The 17,635-nt window shown below is 41.0% G+C and overlaps 1 protein-coding gene across 1 annotated transcript; it reads right to left on the bottom strand.

Moving 5' to 3' along the window:
* Positions 1–3,332: 3,332 nt before the first annotated feature.
* On the bottom strand, positions 3,333–17,423 carry usp46 (ubiquitin specific peptidase 46). Its single transcript, XM_042006706.1, has 9 exons — positions 17,051–17,423; positions 14,630–14,710; positions 14,071–14,284; positions 9,900–10,138; positions 9,344–9,420; positions 9,150–9,233; positions 8,878–9,075; positions 6,695–6,773; positions 3,333–6,596 (listed from the first exon to the last, which is right to left on the bottom strand). Exons 1-9 carry the CDS (start codon positions 17,084–17,086, stop codon positions 6,495–6,497), a joined length of 1,110 nt encoding a protein of 369 aa, XP_041862640.1. The 5' UTR covers positions 17,087–17,423; the 3' UTR covers positions 3,333–6,494.
* Positions 17,424–17,635: the final 212 nt, after the last annotated feature.

The raw sequence follows: 17,635 nt of genomic DNA, 5'->3' as shown, positions 1-17,635 counted from the left end.
AACCTCCATTCACACTTCAGCTCTAACCTGAACCTGAGAAGAAGGTCTCCATGAGGACAACTGGTGCCAACAAGGTCATTGATAATACCAGGAATGTTCCCAATGAGGTAAGAAAAAAATATAATACACACCCACACATATGCTCATATCTTCAGTTTCTGGGAAGATGCAGAAGTAGTGAGGACACTGTCCTTTTAGCTACAAACTGTGTGTGGTGCCTTTCTGTACAACTCTCTGTGGTAGGTGAAGTGTTTCTGAGAACTGCCTGGGATGTTTTCATAGAAACTGAATAAGAGGGTCAGAATCATGTCAGGGACCACCTGTGTGGTTTAGCTGTAGCTTCATTTCTAAATCTCATAACAATTAATAGGAGAAGACAAACAACCTCAGTCACCTTTCTTCCGAACACTCATGACAAGTGGTGGTTTGATCCCATTTTGTGATTGTCACTGAGGCCACCAAACCACCTACACATTTGTGTGTATCATCTGTATGATGAAAATATCCAATGTCCCCTATAATAAGTGGAGCCTTCAGTTTATATGCACAGTGCATCTCACACTAACACAGTATACATCATGTTCACCTCATTCCCAGTCAGTCAGCTCAGTTATTTTCTGTGATAGCTGAAGATAGCTATAGATGCTCTGATGCTTTTTCTCAGAGCTTGTCCTAATTCACTGTTTGGATAACTCACTCAAAACAGCTTCAGACTGAATGATTAAAGCAACAACTATAAATGCAAATATTATAGTTTATCAGGCCTTTCATTACAATAAATGCTGCCAAACTCTACCTCCACTGAATGATTTTATCCCATACTTAGTGCCACTTTACAGCCTGGCCATTGGCCAATGTCTCTGTGCTCAAACCTGTCGAACAGCTCTACAAAAAAAAAAGGTATTGGGTAGAAAACTTAAGTCATGTGATATCTGCATATTAGAGCAACACTGCTTTCTAAATTTTGAGAATTTTAAATAGTATAAAATACCTGTGCCATATATAAATTAAGGAATGTAATTTATGAAAAAGAAAATGGGTGTAAGTGGTATCAGGTCAGCTTCCTGGGAGGATTGTGAAGTATAAGTCAGAAAATCCACCTTTTCACAGAATGCTTTATCTGTTAAATGATGCACGAGCTAGAATACTTTGTGGCCGTTAGAGACTGGCCTTCCTACAGATACTAAAATCTAGTTGCAGAACCTTTGCCAACAATGACAACCTTTCTAGTTGCCTATAAAAGCTTCTTGGACCTATCTCCAAATAGCAGGTAGCCCTTTTCATAGTGAGATTTTTGACAGTCTTTCCCTTTTCAATCACTCTTTTGTGCTGTTGGATATGTTGCTTATTGTCCTACAACTCATAACTATTATTGTTTACTCTTGATAACACATTCAGTTGTGAAAAAACTTGGTAATATCCCCATTTATTCATTCATTCATTATATTAAATGTTTCCATTAAATATACCTCCACTGCAAAACTTTGCCATTATTTGTTTTTAATAATGATGATATAAAAATAAAACAAACAAACAGAAAAAAATAAATAAAGTACGTTTTAAATGAAGTTAATTCAAGTTTCCATTCAAAGAGGCAGCAAAGCAGCCCCACCAGCCAGTTCTCATGCAGTGCTTCGCAAGAACCTCTTGGTATCACAAAGCAATTCAGAGATGATTCTTTAACTACCATTATCAACACACTGGGTAAATGTAGGGAGAAAATATCTGAGCCATTAATGGACATGTTAAGAAGACTCTTTTAAACAAACCTGTTCAGTCTGCAAGGATATGGAAACAAAGCAAAGGTTGTGCCAAACCAGTCTCACAGTGAGGCTTTGTGACTTGTCATCATTCCCACTCCAGTGTATTTATAACCACTTTTGCATACGTTAAAAACATTTTCTTTCAGTGTCTACTACGGCCAGTACATCAGTGCACAGCGGCCAAAAGACTCCTAAAGAAACTACAGACTGTGACAAAACAGCAGTAGTTTAAGGAAAATAAGAAAATGTTGAAGCCCCTCTACCCTCATTTCATTGTCTGAAAACAAACTGATACACTTAAAGTTATTTTAGTGACTGATTTCTTCTGTATATTAACACTGTATAAGATTATAAGTTTCACTTAACACGCAGTAGAAACAAAGATTTTGCTTACATGTTCCAAGCTGTTTTAGCCATGTGCATGTACTCTTATGTGCATATCACAGCATGCTTGAGTGAAGGTTTGGTACAAAAGGCTGACCCTCAAACAAAATATCTGTTAATCCAATGTACAATATGCCTTTTTTTATTAACATTCTATTAGTCATGAGTCTGGATTGTGCAGTCGATGTGTCAAGCCAACGATGCAGATAATTGCCATAATTACATGTAATTAAAATCTTTTGTGATTCACTGGTGTCCCTTACAGTCCTGAAAAGCTGAAACAATATTGCCCATGTGACATAGAGGAACAATAGCTGAGGTGTTTCAGAATATTTGAATGTGTGTTGATTAGTTTCTCTTGTTTATATATTAAATGTTGCACAATTTAGGCACAACCTTTTTTCCCTTTATCTTTAATTGTAGAGCTGTAACAAACAGACATGACAGTCCGCTGCTGCTATCTCTTTAACAGCATGTCTTACAGTTTGGTAGAATAATATAAAAATGTCCATCTAAAAGTTTAGACACAGTTGTTAATTCTTTGTTCTTATTTTTTGTATTAAAATTTTGGGGAATTTATTGAGCAGAAGCTAAACAGGAAAGAGGTCACATACAACAATGTTCCCTAGACTGGGATGCAAACCTGTAGCCTTTGTATTGGGTGTATGCACTACCACTTGAGCTAAACATCACCCCAGTTGTCGCATTAACTTCAATGAAGACGTGTCTTCGAACTTTTAAATGTTATTGTATGTAAACAAAAGTCAATCATTTCCATGTGATTCTTGATGCTTATGCTGCCTTAATTTACCATCTTTCCTCAGCAGATGAGCATTGTGAAAAATGAACCTCAAACCAGATTTCAGTCTTTTCAATCACTGTGGGAACAGGAATGTCTTTCCAAAATGTAACTTCGATCCAAGACCACATTTCGAGTCCATGGGAAGTCAGAAAAAGTGAGGTAAACGCTAAAAACTAGTTAGTTTGACCTAAATATCTGTAAAATATCCACCTTTGTTATGTTGGAATGTGGAACAAAGTGCTGGACCTCTTAGCTGATTCTGCCATCTTTACACAAACAAACAGACTCTGAAGCTGGAGCCATTTTGTCTCCAGCAGCTTTGTTTATGGCCCATCCTTCAACTATCAGGGAAGAGCAAAAATAAAACCAAACCCTCCAGAAAGTCAGTTGATAGTCATTTTATTGAACAGAAAAAAAAAAAAAAATTTAACATGAGTGTGTTAGGCTGTGGTTCGTCATGTTAAAGCATTGAAGCTCATCACTAATAAAGTGCACTTGCAGTTAACCGCCAATCGGAGACCCCTATCCGTCTCCTCTTTCCCTCACAGAGACTCGGTCAGGTCCCACCTGCTGCAGGACTTTCTGCACCTGAGCTCCCCTCTGGTAGGACACCATCACAGCTAGAAACACAGGAGCAAGTGCAACCACTGAGCATCTCAGTGAGGGCGATTGCATAATTTTTTAATGGAAGATCAGTGCAGTTGAGTCTCTTCCTTCTCCCATTTCTCTCTATGCTTCTGTTACCGTTTCCTTATCTGGCGCAGGTGAGGAAGGAAAAAAAAAAAAAAAAAAAAAAGACGTGACAGATGGTGGTGTCTGCGCATTGCTCTGATTATGTAGTTATGATTGTAAGACAGCACAGTATTTCTTCAGAGATGTCAGCGTTTAGCTGAAATCTTTGACATGTGAGTCTTTACATTAAGATCTTCACTTTAAAAAAATATTTTCCTATTTCCAGTTTTGTTTTCCCCTCTACATAATATATATGTACAGTTTTATCTTTACAAAGAAAATAATCTGTGAAAAGACTGTTACTGATCAGTACTGGATCCAGTTTGGCACATTTCCCCAGAAAGTTCTTCCATTCACAGACAACAAAACAAGTGCATTCAACACCCCAAGTTTCCCAATTCATTTTCAGTGTTGCCTCTTGTGTGTACACACACACACACACGCGCGCTAACCCAACAAATAATCCTACTCCTACCTTTTTTTTTTTTTACAATGAGATGTGTTTGAAATGGTAATTTTCTCTGATGTGCAGCAAACAGGATCGTCACTCACATTAAAAACACGTTTGATGTTGAGCTATTCTACAGGGAAAAGCCAAAAAACAAAACAAAAAAAAAACAAAAACACAAGCAAAAAAACCCCTGTGGGCCAGGAGGAGACATACAGTACAAAGATATTGTATTAACAAGGATGCTTGAGTTTTAACTTTGTGGGATTTCATAGATTAAATGGGCTTCATATCACACACTTTACATCAAAGAAAAATACTAAGCTGTTGTTCAATGTGGGAACAGAAAACAAATTAATTAATAAAAATACAAAATTATGTATGGTTGAAAAAAAGTTAAAAATCACAGGGAAAAAAAAAACAACTAAAACCTCTTTCAGGTTTTACATATTAGGACATAAACAATCATTTCTTCCGTCTCGAGTCTTAAAATGTGGTAAATACAACGTTGGTGTGAAAAACTAAGCCCACCCCTACTATATGAGACGTTTGGCAATGCACAGCAGCGTGTTCGGTGAAAACCAAACATATCAGCACAAACACCTGATACCGACTGTTGAGCTCAGAGGTGAATGGAGGATGATTTGAGCTTGTTTTGCAGCCACAGAACCTGCACTGACATAAACTCCTCTGGAAATCAAATGTAGAGTCAAATGTAAAGCAATTTGTCCAACAGCTAAAATTAGGCTGAAACTTGATAATAAAACAGAAATGTTTTCCCAAAAATAGCAGCAAATCTACAACAGAATGACTGAAAAAGAAAAAAAAATTATGGTGTTGAAGTGACTCAAAGTCCAGACCTCAACCTGATTGGAATATTATGGTGGGACCTCAGGAAAGCTGCAATCATCAAAGAACTAAATCAACGTTGTAAAGAGGAGTGGGCCAAAATTCCTCCACAGTGCTGAGAAAGATTGATAAGGTTTTACAGAAAACAATTAACTCCAGTTATAGCAGCTAAATGAGGCTCTACAAGCTACTGAATCGTAGGTTAGACTTGGTTTTTCACACCGCTTTTTGCCGTAGTTTTCAGTGATACGGTGTAATATGCCATTTTAACTATTCCTAAACATTATCATTTCATAAATCACATCCTAATAAATCAAATTGTATAACAGTGAGAAGGTATGTGTTGAAGATGGGGTTAAACTGTGAGACCACAGCCACACATCACTGAGAGGACCAGCTGCTACTGACAATTAAATTAACATCTGGTAATCCAACAAAGAAATTTCACACTGGACAACTTCACAGCATATCGCCACATTTTTACTCACTTGTAGGATGTTTACTTCCTGCAACATATAAATCTCTTATCCTTTCATTTAACATGCATACTATAAAACCGAACAAAGTGATTTGCGTGACCTTTTAAACCGTGTATTTCATACACCATGTCCTTCATAATGGGAGCTTAGACAGCGTTTTACACACACCTTCATTATCGGTCAGTCAGCGTCAAAAAATAACTGTAATAAATATGTTTAGATTAATAAATAGGGGTTTTTCATTTGAATAAAAATATAAAGATTCAGCTGATTTAAGCGATCTTTTAGACAAGACTTCTCATGTGTAGTGTTAAAGACTTTGCACTCAGTTGGATAGTGTTAAAATTTCTGATTCTATCTGGTCAAACTAAGGTTTTACAGTTTAGGTAGTTCCTAGTGTGAGTTATCTTTAATTAAAAGTTCAGATATTGCTTCAAACCCTTTAAAAATGTATGAAATGTCTCGCCTGCATATTATACAGTGTTTGTCTCCATAATCTCATACATCCATCAGGGACATAAACACACCAAAAAACTAGAGATTAATGGGGGGGAAATAGCCCTAATGAATGGAATTATGACTGGGTGGCACATCATGGAAGTAGACCTTATAACATATAAATGATATAGTAAAAATGGTGACAACTGCCTGGATGTGCACCAGACCGTTGAGCTTATCCTGTTCCTGGCAGAGAATCACCTCTGTGGGCTTCTCCCAGCAGCAACGTCAAGCTCCTGCTTGAACCCGCCCCCTTTTTTTTGTTTCCATCATGCTGTTGAGCATTTTTGATTTTGTTTTAAAGTGCAGTCCAGATGCAGGTGACTAAAAGACAGGAGTCAAATTACACAGGAAAAGAAAGAGAGATGAAGCACAGATAAAAGCCAGACGTTCAAAGGATTGGCACATACGTCAGAGAGACGGCCGGAGGGGGGTGGGGGGCACAGGACAGGGTTGAGATGGAAGGAGTCCGAGTTTGTTTTGTTAAAAAGTAAAAAAAAAAAAAAACTATAATTTTCCCTTTTCAGTCTTCTCCCACATCACTCCCTGGACTGGTAGAAGAGGATGTATCCCGACTCAGAGTTCTTGGAAATGTCTGAGGTAAGCCCGTAAAACTCCTCGATGGCCTGGGCGTCGATTTTCTGCACAACAGAGGTCAGATTAGGTTTACTGATATTAGTGGAAGTAAAGGATGTACAAACAGATGAGTCAAAAAACCACAGCGGGCTGAGTGACCCACCTCCACAATGTCATCATCAAACAGCAGCCAGAAACCATGACTCTTCACGATGGTGATGTAATGACCTCTGTTTGGACCACTGGGGAAAACAAGAGACAAACAATGGCTCTATTGTACAAATCAAGAGAACACCCATGCTCTATGCTTCCTGTCAAAAGAAATGCAGAATCTAGTTTACATAAATACAACTACTGACCTCACGGCAGACGGTACTTTTGGTCTGGGAAATAAGGATCGCATTAGGCACTAAAAACATAGTTACATTATTTTTGCAGTTCTGAGCAAAAATGCAGCAACTCCTTGATAAGAATCAGGAAATTAAACAATCTTAAAAGTGAGTCTGAGCTCATCTTTGAGCTTGTTTGCGTGCATCTTGGGTGATCCGATCATCAGTAAACAGTGTTGCACCAAGAACAACCTGAGGATGCATTCAGATCCGATCAGTGGGGCCACATTTTGAGGAAACATTTATTTACATTTTTATTTATAATTTTACTATAAGTTTGACTCAAAAAAACATATGAAGCATGTTAATGTCTGAATAATGATGTAGTTCGGGTCACTGTTTATATTTGTGATTTTAGAGAAACATCAGCTGATGTCATGTTGATGCTGCTCTGTTGACAAGTGGCTGTGTGATGCAGACAGGACACTAAATTAAAACCCACCAAATTCATTTTGGCCAGTATTAATGAAGACTTATTCACCAGTTTGGCAGGTGATGAATGAAGTGGATTATTGTGATTATTTATCCTGGAGGTGCCATCATTACATTTACCATAAACACTGACCCATGATAATACATCCACTGAGTGTGTGCTTACTTTAGTGTGTGTGATGTTTCTTATAAGCTACTACTTGTACAAAGTGAAGCTGAATGAGGAATGAAATTACACAAAGCCACATGTAGAAGAAAAAAAACATGTGGTGGTGGCTGGATGGTGGAAAGAACAAGGTTGGTTACAAGGGAAGAAAGGAGGTGACACAAAAAGAGGACGCCAACTGAGGTTGGATCACAGGTGGTTTGTCAGGATGCAAACAGGGAAGTGCTGTACTGTCAGGTACATGGAGCTGTTCAACTGTGATCCTGGGTGCACGTTAGCACCAAACATGATACGCTATTTGTGTTATATTAGGCTAACCAGCTGCTGGTAGAGGTTTGTGTGTTACACCTAAACATAAGAAAAGTATAATTTCAAACACAGCAAACTGCACTTTTAATAGTATAAAGTGAGGAGTAATGGGACTGAACTCAACAGACAGAGAAGTTTTAGAGAATTAACTTTCCATTTCTAGTTAAATCAGGGTGGGGGAAAGTCATCTTTTAGATGCATCGCATGCATCCACATGGTATTCACCACTGGACAGCTGAGACTCTTGAGATGTGAATGATGTATACCATTCCAAGCTACAATCGTAATTCTACATTCAGTAAACACTTATTTTTGACCAGTCGCCAACACAATGTATCTTTGAATCCATACTGTACTTCAGTAACAGATGATACTGCAACCAAAACGCTTCTGTTACATCAGCAAAGGTCCAGTAAAAGTAGTTGGCCCATAATTTTTATCCACACAAACCTGTTTTAGGGGAAAACTGCGGGATTTTAAGGTATTAAATGCTAGTGTGGAAGTACCTCAGCTTATATGGGTTCACACCCGTCCTTCCAATTCAAATCCCACTTTGTTTGCTCGGAAAGGCCGGTTCATTTGGGAGGTGTGAATGCGCAAACTAACTCAGATGTAGATTTAAGAATGGAACTCTGGTCCACCTACAAACATAGATCTCAGTTTGCTTCAAGTGAACCAAATACAGGAAGCAGAATACAACGCAAAGGTCATTGTGGGTAAACACAACCAAAACAACTGCTCGAGTAGGAAGATAAACAGCTCTAGATGAGAGAAATGCAGCTCGGTCAGATGTAGAAGAACACGGTAAAAGTGCTGACAGAAATATGATCAACTTATGACAGCTACAATGTGATGCAGCGCCATGTTATATCGGATGTGGTGACAGAAGTTTTCCTGCATTAACCAACAGATGAACAAAAATTCTTCACTATTTAATACATAATCGCATCACAGCCATTTGAATTGTGATTGAATAGTTAAGTGTCGGATGATTCCCATCCCTAGAATCAAGAAGAATAGAAGTGTGAGCTGTTAAGCAGAATACTCTACCTTCCACAGTGGACCACCACCGCCACCAAGTCGTACATGCGATCCAGGTTGACTGCATCCCCAGACGTGTTAAACAGGCGCAGTTCGAGGGGGAAAACCACCCGGTAGGATAGCTTGGTGTAGCGATGCAGCTGCTCCATGTACTTAAACCTCTTGAGGTGGAGCGCCAGGATCATAGGAAGCTTCTTCACGCGCATCCTGCGGAGAAGCAAGCAAGCTTAGAAAAGTGTCACAAACATCCCAGCTGGGATGAAATTCTGCTGTTCACTGACCGTTTCTGTGCTTCTTGCTTGCTGCAGCATGTTTCACAGTAGTATTTGTATTCACTGCACAAAGTCTCTGTGTTACTGAAGTCCCTGGAGGAAAGAAGATGCCACAGGAGGCTCAGTTGTATACTCTTGCTCAGAACAAAGGGAATACATCAGCCTCTTTGGCTGTGACTCAATCTATAATGAGCTAAAACTACCTGAGACAGTGTGTTATTGATGTGTTCTGCTCCACATCCACAGAAAGATCCAGGAAGTCCTCATCTTTGCTGCTTACCTGTAAGACACCCAGATGTCATTTTCTTTGAGTCAGTGAGGAGAAGCCCGCTACGCTGCGGGAACATCCACCCGCCCACACCTACGCTTATGTGTGTAAACCCACTCCGCCAGTCTTTGAAATGCTTATTTAACAGAGAAGCTTTTGTCTTTGCACACTGCAGCGTCTTTGATGTTTACAGGGGTTGTTCAGGGCAACCCGTCCCACTCCCCGTCATTAGGAGTGCGAGGACAAAGGCTGCAGCAGCCCTGACGTACGCTGGGTGGTTAGAGCTGGCCCCTGCTGTCTCACTGGACTTTTCTTCTTTTTCTTTCTCTCTCTCTATAGTCCTCCTTTTTTTAGATTCAGGAGAGGTCTCTCATTTAGGCTGACAGGGACAGACTAAACAAACAATCACAAAAAAAAAAAAAAAGAAAAAACAATAGTCTAAATAACTTCAAACACACACATAAAATCCAACCCAGCTTAGCATCACACACCGTTTCACAGTTGAGGCAGCGCGTCTCATTGGTCAGTGTGCCTTGGAAGATGTCGTGAACCCATGTGGGCTCTGCCTTGTTCTCAATCTCGCTCTCAGCGGTGACAGCGGTGCCGTTGTTCTTGAGACGGCCGTTCTGCTTTTCCTGCTTCTTCTCCTCTTGCAGGATATCGGCCACCGTGTTCAGCAGGTAGTTGAGAAATTCGTGGGCGTCCTGTTGCATGTAGTTGTCAAACAGATCTGGAGATGAAGAAAATGAAGAGAACTCACATAGAAGTACAGCTGTTCTATTCTATTCTACAGAAATTTAGCAGATGCTTTTCTACAAAGCGACTTAGATCTGGGAGTAAGAACACAAGCGAGAAATCAAGCAGGGGACATCATAGTTAAGTGGTAGTCAGACTGCTGTGAGTCCAGTAGGACACAGGTACTGTCGTATAGTGCTTGAGGCAGTACGTTTTTTTCCCCTCCCTACAATAGTCATTTCTTTAATTACGAGATCACAAGTTCATCACACAAAATCATCTTGGGCGTAAGTGCACGCAGCTTCTTCAGGGCTGAGTTGTGCCAAAGAGTTGGACAAATCTTTAACTCATTTTGATGAGTAGAAGAGTGTGGAAATGCTCCTTAAACAACTGAGTCTTTAGCTTGTTCTTAAAAGTGGATAAGGACTCTGCGGATCGGACAGAGTTTGGTAGATAGTTCTACCACCGAGAAACAACGGAGGAAAAGAGTTTAGCTACTGATTTTGCACCATGTTGTGGTGGGAGCACTAGGTGTCTTTCGCGGGCAGAGCATAACTTTAGAGAGGGAGTGTAGCTCTGAATTAAGGAGTGGAGATAGACAGAAGCAGTTTGGCTTATTGTTTTGGAAGCAGGAAGCATAGCTTTGAATTTGATGAGCACTGTAACTGGAAGCCAGCGAAGAGCAATTAGCAGCAGAGTGACATGAGCTTATTTGGGCTGGTTGAAGACCAGATGTGTGGCTGCATTCTGGATCATCTGCAGAGGTTTAACTGAGCATGCAGGCAGGCCAGCCAGTAAGGAGTTGCAGCAGTCAATTCGTAAAATGACCAGAGCCTGGACCAGGAGCTGTGCCGTGTGTTCAGTCAGATAGGGTCTGATCCTCCTGATGTTGTACAGAGCAAATTGGCAAGACCAGGCAAACAATGCAACATGGTCCATAAAGATCAGCTGGTTGTCTACCATGACACCATGATTCCTGGTAGAAGACGTAGACACTAGAGTCATAGAGCTGAAATGCACGCTTATGTGTGGAGGTAAGGAAGGATTGGCTGGACAGACAATAAGCTCGGTCTTGGATAGATTTAGCTGAAGGTGGCGATCCTTCATCCATGTGGAGATATTAGCAAGGCATGCTGATATTCGCACTGAGACGGTTGTGTCATCAGGTGGGCAGGAAAGGAAAAGCTGAGTGTTGTCTGCAGTGGTAGGAGAAGCCATGAGAGCTAATGACTGCACTGAGTGAGGAGGTGTATAGGGAAAAGAGATAAGGGCCAAGCACAGAGTCCTGAGGGACCCCTGTTGTCAGCCCATGTGAGCTGGCCATTTCCCCTCGCCAGGATACTCTGAAGGATCTTCCTGTGAGGTAGGACACCACAAGAGGACAGATCCTGAGATGCCAAGCTCCAAGAGTGTGTAGAGGAGGATCTGATGGTTGACCTTGTCAAAGGCAGCAGACAGGTCCAGCAGTATAAGGATTGAGGATTGACCAGCGTATCTGGCAAGCCGTAGGGAATCAGTAACTGACAGGAGAGCAGTTTCAATAGAGCAGCTTTGCCTATAGCCAGATTGATATGGATCAAACAGGTTGTTGTCATGGAGAAACTCAGAGACCTGACTGAAGACAGCATGCTCTAGTAGTTTAGACATGAATGGAAGCAGCCGGTGGTTTCCAACCTGGGCTGGGTTGGGTGTGGGTTTCTTCAGCAGCGGGGTAACCCGAGCTTGCTTGAGGGAAAGACACCGGATTTAAGAGAGGAGTTGATAATATGGGTTACTGCAGATTTGATTGTAGGTAGAATGGTCTGCAGGATGTCGGTAGGAACAGGATCAAGAGGACAGGACGTGGGTTTTGAGTTGACTAGAAATTTAAAAACTTTGTCCTATTTAGAGAGCGTAAAGAGTAGAGTGAGGCCCCAAGATCCTGTCTTGGGTCGGGCTGAGTTGGTCAGGCTCAGTGAATTGGTTACTGATGGTAGCAACCTTTTCAGTGAAGCAGGAAGCAAACATTTCTGCAGTCAACACACTGGTTGGCTGAGCAGGTGGTGGAGATAGAAGAGAGTTAAATACCATGAACAGCTGTGTATTGGGAGTGTTGTGGAAATCATTTGATAGGGCAAAAAAACAAAACAAAAAAAAAAAAAAAAAAAAACTTTCACATGTCCAGTAAATATAAAACTACAGCCAGCCGCCACAGGGACTGGGAACTGAGGGAGAAAAGCCAGTTGGCTTATAGTTACAACAAAATAAGAGAAAATATTAACTTCTTTTCAGAAATTAAATGCAAGCACTGTAAAGTTACTGTATTATTTATTGTCAGACAGAACCAAGCTAAACCAGGTCCATCTATCTTAATTTCAAACTAAGAGTCCCAAATAGGAATCTACAAGTCCCAAGTGGAAAAAAAACATTTATAAGAAGTCCTGTTTCTGACTAAATAGAATAAATAGTTCACCCTCAAGCTTAACTTCAAAATCCAACATGGCCGATCCATGCAAAGGTGGCGATAGCTGCAGTTGGTTTTAATACCCTGTCAGGTTTCTCATGAAATAAGTCAGACTCAGTACGGTCTGGCTGTGAACGAATCGCTGCACCGTTTGTTTACCAAAAATAAGCTTACATAGCCAATAACAGCTGGTCCAGTCAGTGAGCAACAATAAGCAAGTCCTGCTGATTTTCTGTCTGTAACATCATCATCACCTTGGGTGTGATGTCATTCCCAGCTACGAGTACTGACGTCTGACATAAATTAAACATAGCACATCAGGTTAATGGCTACACTGTATATAAAAGTCTGTTAACACTGGATGCTATCTTTTTATCTGCATTAAATGGACATATGTGATCTGATTTTTATCTGTCACATGTGCAGACATGCACAGTCTCCTGGGAGATTTTCAAACTAGTCCTCCTCCTCAGGTCTGGGATCTAACTGGTCCACTCAGAATGGGGGAATTTCTCTCAGGTGATCTTTGGGATGCATGTCTCATATTGGCCAGCGTCCTTTTATTTACCAAAAAGCTCCATTAGTGGTAGACTCCAGGTGTATAAGCCCAGGGATGAAATGACACAGAAAGCTCACGTTTCATTTCAGCCATTTGTCTTATGGTTTTAATACAATAAGGCTGCAGAGAGGATTGCCTTTATGGAAACCCTCCATTGTTACATCACGTTTCACTGCTTCAACTGGTTGTGAAGCTCATCAGGTTACATCCAATGTAATTTAACTGTTCATTAGCCCTTAATGCTGCTAGGAAATTGAGAAAAAATATGAGATGTTACAGAAAAATCTATTTATCTGGTCATTCCAGGTTGCAGGTTTGTTAAATCCAGACTTTTAAGATAAATATTTGCATAAAAGCAGGTCATATACTGTACATTTATTTTTGCATGCTACTTTAATAATGCCCACATAAATTCAGACAGCATTTCCTATAATAGCCAGAGAACTGACAGTGTAAACAACTTTTGTTTTGACAGATCTGTATGTGAAAGATGGAAAATGAGAACTGGTGGTGGTGGGGAGCAGAAGACAGAAAGAAAAAGAGAGGGAAGGGAAAAAAAAGGTTCAGAGATGAGGCAGCTGACCAAAGCTGGCTCCCAACAGAGATGGCATTGTTCATTCGCATAAAGAGCTTCCTCAATATGGACAGCAGAGAACAGTCAGCCCTTCTGTCAGCCCCACTCTGAGTGACCTTACCACCAACATGCACCTGCCCTTCACCTCAAGCATTCACCGCATCAGAGTCAATGATGCTCTCAACACACAAAACAAACCTGCAAATCTCAGCTTGCTTGCGAGCAACAATGCAAATGACTAAATTTACTAACAGCTGCAGCAAGATCTTGCAACTAGTAACCCAAAGTATGTTTCAGTGCTTGTCTGTCTAATTCATTGCCATTTCCTATAATCAGATTGCGCCCTCTTACCGTTCTCCTTCCGAAGCCGGGAGATGAACTTCTTGGGCGGGATGACGCCCACTTTCTTCTTCTGTGTGGCGATGGAGTGAAACAGGTCAGCCAGGCATGTGAGCAGGTTCTCCTTCTTCTTCTGCTGGGCTTTGTAAGCCAGGACGTTCTCCCGGAAAGGCCGGCAGAAGTAGAGAGCCTGCAGCACTGAGTTGCAGTAACATGTGTTTCCAAACTGGGGTAGGAAGCGACACACAAACAAAGATTGGGACAAATAAAGAGAAACTATTAAAAATAAGAGCTAAAACAGAATATCTGGGAAAATATCAAGAGTTTTCTTGTTTTGATCCATTTGGGACTCATATTGTGGGGAGATGTGTGTATTTATGCCTCATTAAAAAAAGAAAATTAAAAAAGTAGAACATCCCTTGACTCACAAACAGCAGTGTTGCCTTCATTACCAGCTTTCCAGAAGCAGACATGACTCACCTCTGTCCCGTGGCTCTTTGTTTTGAAAATGATACCATAGTTGTTTGGCCATGACTGCTGTTTATGAACGAGAGGATTTAGTGCTACTCACATTGACCAATCCAAAGTAGTGTTCATTGATTGGGAATTGCTCCGGGCCGATGTCTTTCTCCAGAGCAGAGGCATTGGTGCCCTGAGAGAACAAAACATGAGAAATGCTGTCAAGATCATTGCTGCACCTTGTGTGGCACTTCAGTTATTTCTGTTGGAGCGAAGTTTGATTTAAGCACCTTCATGCAGTCAACAAGCACCTGTTGAGGCTTTAAAGCTGCAGCAGTGAGATGAGCCCCTTTTCTAACAGTGTATCTGACATAAAAATGCTTCTCTTTGCCAAATTTCAAAAGGCTCAGTTTCCCAAAGGATGTACAAAACACATCCTGTCAATACAGGAAATGGACACCGTCTAAAGAGGTAGAGCCATGTCAAAAGTCAGGAGTGTTTAGCTCCTGATTGCTGAGACAGAGCACTTATCTCTTGTCAGGGGCTTCTCACTTGTCTGAGCTCAAAGCTTTTCCAAAATGAACCACTGCTTTGTTGAGCGAACACAGGGGACAATTTAGATAGGGGAAGACTTTGACTTTTTAATGGCTGTCATTTCTGTCTGTCACAGCACAGTCTGAATACCCTTTTGTCTGATCAACTGCTTCTGGTCTGAGATACTGCAGATAGCTTAATAACTACTGCAGATTCAGGGAAATCATCACTGAAATGAACCTGATATCTGATCCAAATCTAGACATAACCTTTATAATGGGATGGATGGAAGATCCATGCAACTCCTGACTGACTCCTGATGCCACATTTCAGCATTTAGCCTCAATATCAGCAGCAAGTGGTGGCATTATTCTCACACCTTTGCTGTAACATTTGCTTTGCATTGTGATCTTTGCATGCAGAAAGCAATTTTGGTTGGATGTGGTGGCAAGTCCCAAACAATATATTGCATAAAAAGTGATTCCCTAATTATGTTTTTTAAATAAAAGAAGGGAAAAAACCCTTAAACTCTTGTAAGTTCAGTCATTTCTCTTTTACCCACTTTTCTCTTTTACTTTTACTCTTTTTGCCCAGTCCATGCACAAGTAGACTGCTCAAAGTTGGTGTCTAGCATAAAAATGCATCTCTGTATGCAAACATGCACATCATCTCTCTCTGTCAGAGGACCAAAATCCCACATGGATCCTGTCTTGCAAACTTGCACCCTCCTGCTTTGTGCAGGGACCAACCCATTAGCCATAATTATCATCAAAACTATACATGATGTGGTTTCCCACCAGTAGGAATGAGGCATGTTAGCTGAGTGGGCACTAACAGTGTTGCCCAGGACACATTAGGGTTCAAACTAATGAAACAATGTGTCCTTATGCAGCCCAGGATACTCAAAGGACAATCTGAAATATCACATCCTGATGTGTTTTGAGTGCATATGCTCAATTCTGAACCACCCTTGTTTCTTTCCATATTGTCAAAAAAGTGTGAATTAGGTGCAAAAAATATATTTAGATTTTTCCGAGCATACATACTGTGTCAAGACTTTTGTACAGTAGAGGTCATGTGTGACTGAAAACATCAATTACTGAAGATACAATGCATTAAAATGATGCAGAAGTTATTTGCATCATCGTAAAAGTGAATTAGGGTGCAGTTGTGACAACTGGCATACAAATCTCCTGCCTAGCAGTCATTTATATATCATAAGCTGAATACATTGTACTGGCAGAAAGGTGGATTTCTACTTAGCTTCAATCTTGTGCTGAAATATGTTCATGTTATTGTTTGTATTTTAAACAAGACAGCATGCCATGCAGCCAACTGAAGGCACTTTCCATACGATAAAGCAATAGCTGTCACAGATTTGTCTTTTTAGATATGAGACAGTATCAAGCAACAGTTAAACTGACATTTGTTTGAAAGGCTTCATTTTCACAAAATAGATGAAAAATGCATCACATATAACGTCATGCAGGGATACAGCACAAAGCCACAGTGCAGTAAAGCAGGCTTTGGACATCAGATTCTAAATAAAGCAAGGGCCACTGGCATTAAGTCTGTTCTTTCCCACTCTTCACTGCCCCTGAACACAACGTAAACACAGATTAGTGCAGATTCCTGCTCTCTGCAGCAGCACTGCATTATGCAACCAGGACAATCTGTCACGGGTAATGCTGCTGCTTCGGCCCCCTGTCAATCACAGGTGACAGCTATACAAATTGTCCATTGTGTCCTCTCGCTGGGTTGCAATGCGATGTGAAAGCTGATGGGGAGGAACAGCATAACACACTAATCTGACGGGCCTGTCTGAGCACAAAGACTGTTAAACTGGGAAGTGATCACCACTGGGCTCATTGTGCATCCCCATCATGTGGAGTCTGGGTGCAGGTGGGAGGCGACTCAACCGCGAACATCATCACACCTTGTTCAACACAGTGGCTGCAGGCAAATCAATTGCAAGGCGGATAAGCAGAGAGATACTCACCATATTACAAATGGAGGCGATGTTTCTGACAGTCATTTAGTTTACAGTGTCCCCCTTGCAGCCATCTTCATAAAATAAACAGAGCAAGGCGACGCTAAGAAATTAGTTAATTCGCAGACACGGCTGGAGGCCAGACTGCAACCCCAGGCGTCAGAGAGCAGGCAGAGACACACGGAGCACCATGCAGCCGGGCCAGCGCGGAGCCGAGGAGGGAGGGGGGTCACGCTGCGCTCAGTGTCGATACGGCTTCATCCTCGCGCACATGTTGAAAACAACACAATTAGAAACTGTCAGTGCATAAGAGAGATGAGGACAAACGAAGTTACAGGCAGCAGGTTGCTAGCAACGACCAGGAAACAATCCTGCTTTGAGGAAATGCTTTAGTCCCGCCTACTTGAGGAAGTATCAAGAGGTGATTGGTCCAGATTTACCAGTTTGATTGACAGAACAAGTTGGCCAATCACAAACCTGCACGGTGAAGTTTAATTGAGCTGCAACCAATCATTAAGAATTTGAAGCAATGCATCGAGGGAGATGTGGTTGAGTTTTGAGAAATAGTTTTCTTTTGGGACAGTGTAGGTTTAA

The sequence above is a fragment of the Melanotaenia boesemani genome, chromosome 14 (assembly GCF_017639745.1).
Source record: "Melanotaenia boesemani isolate fMelBoe1 chromosome 14, fMelBoe1.pri, whole genome shotgun sequence".
NCBI classification, from domain to species: domain Eukaryota; kingdom Metazoa; phylum Chordata; class Actinopteri; order Atheriniformes; family Melanotaeniidae; genus Melanotaenia; species Melanotaenia boesemani.
Note: the sequence above shows the minus strand (reverse complement) of the source record. Positions and strands in the feature narration are given on the sequence as shown.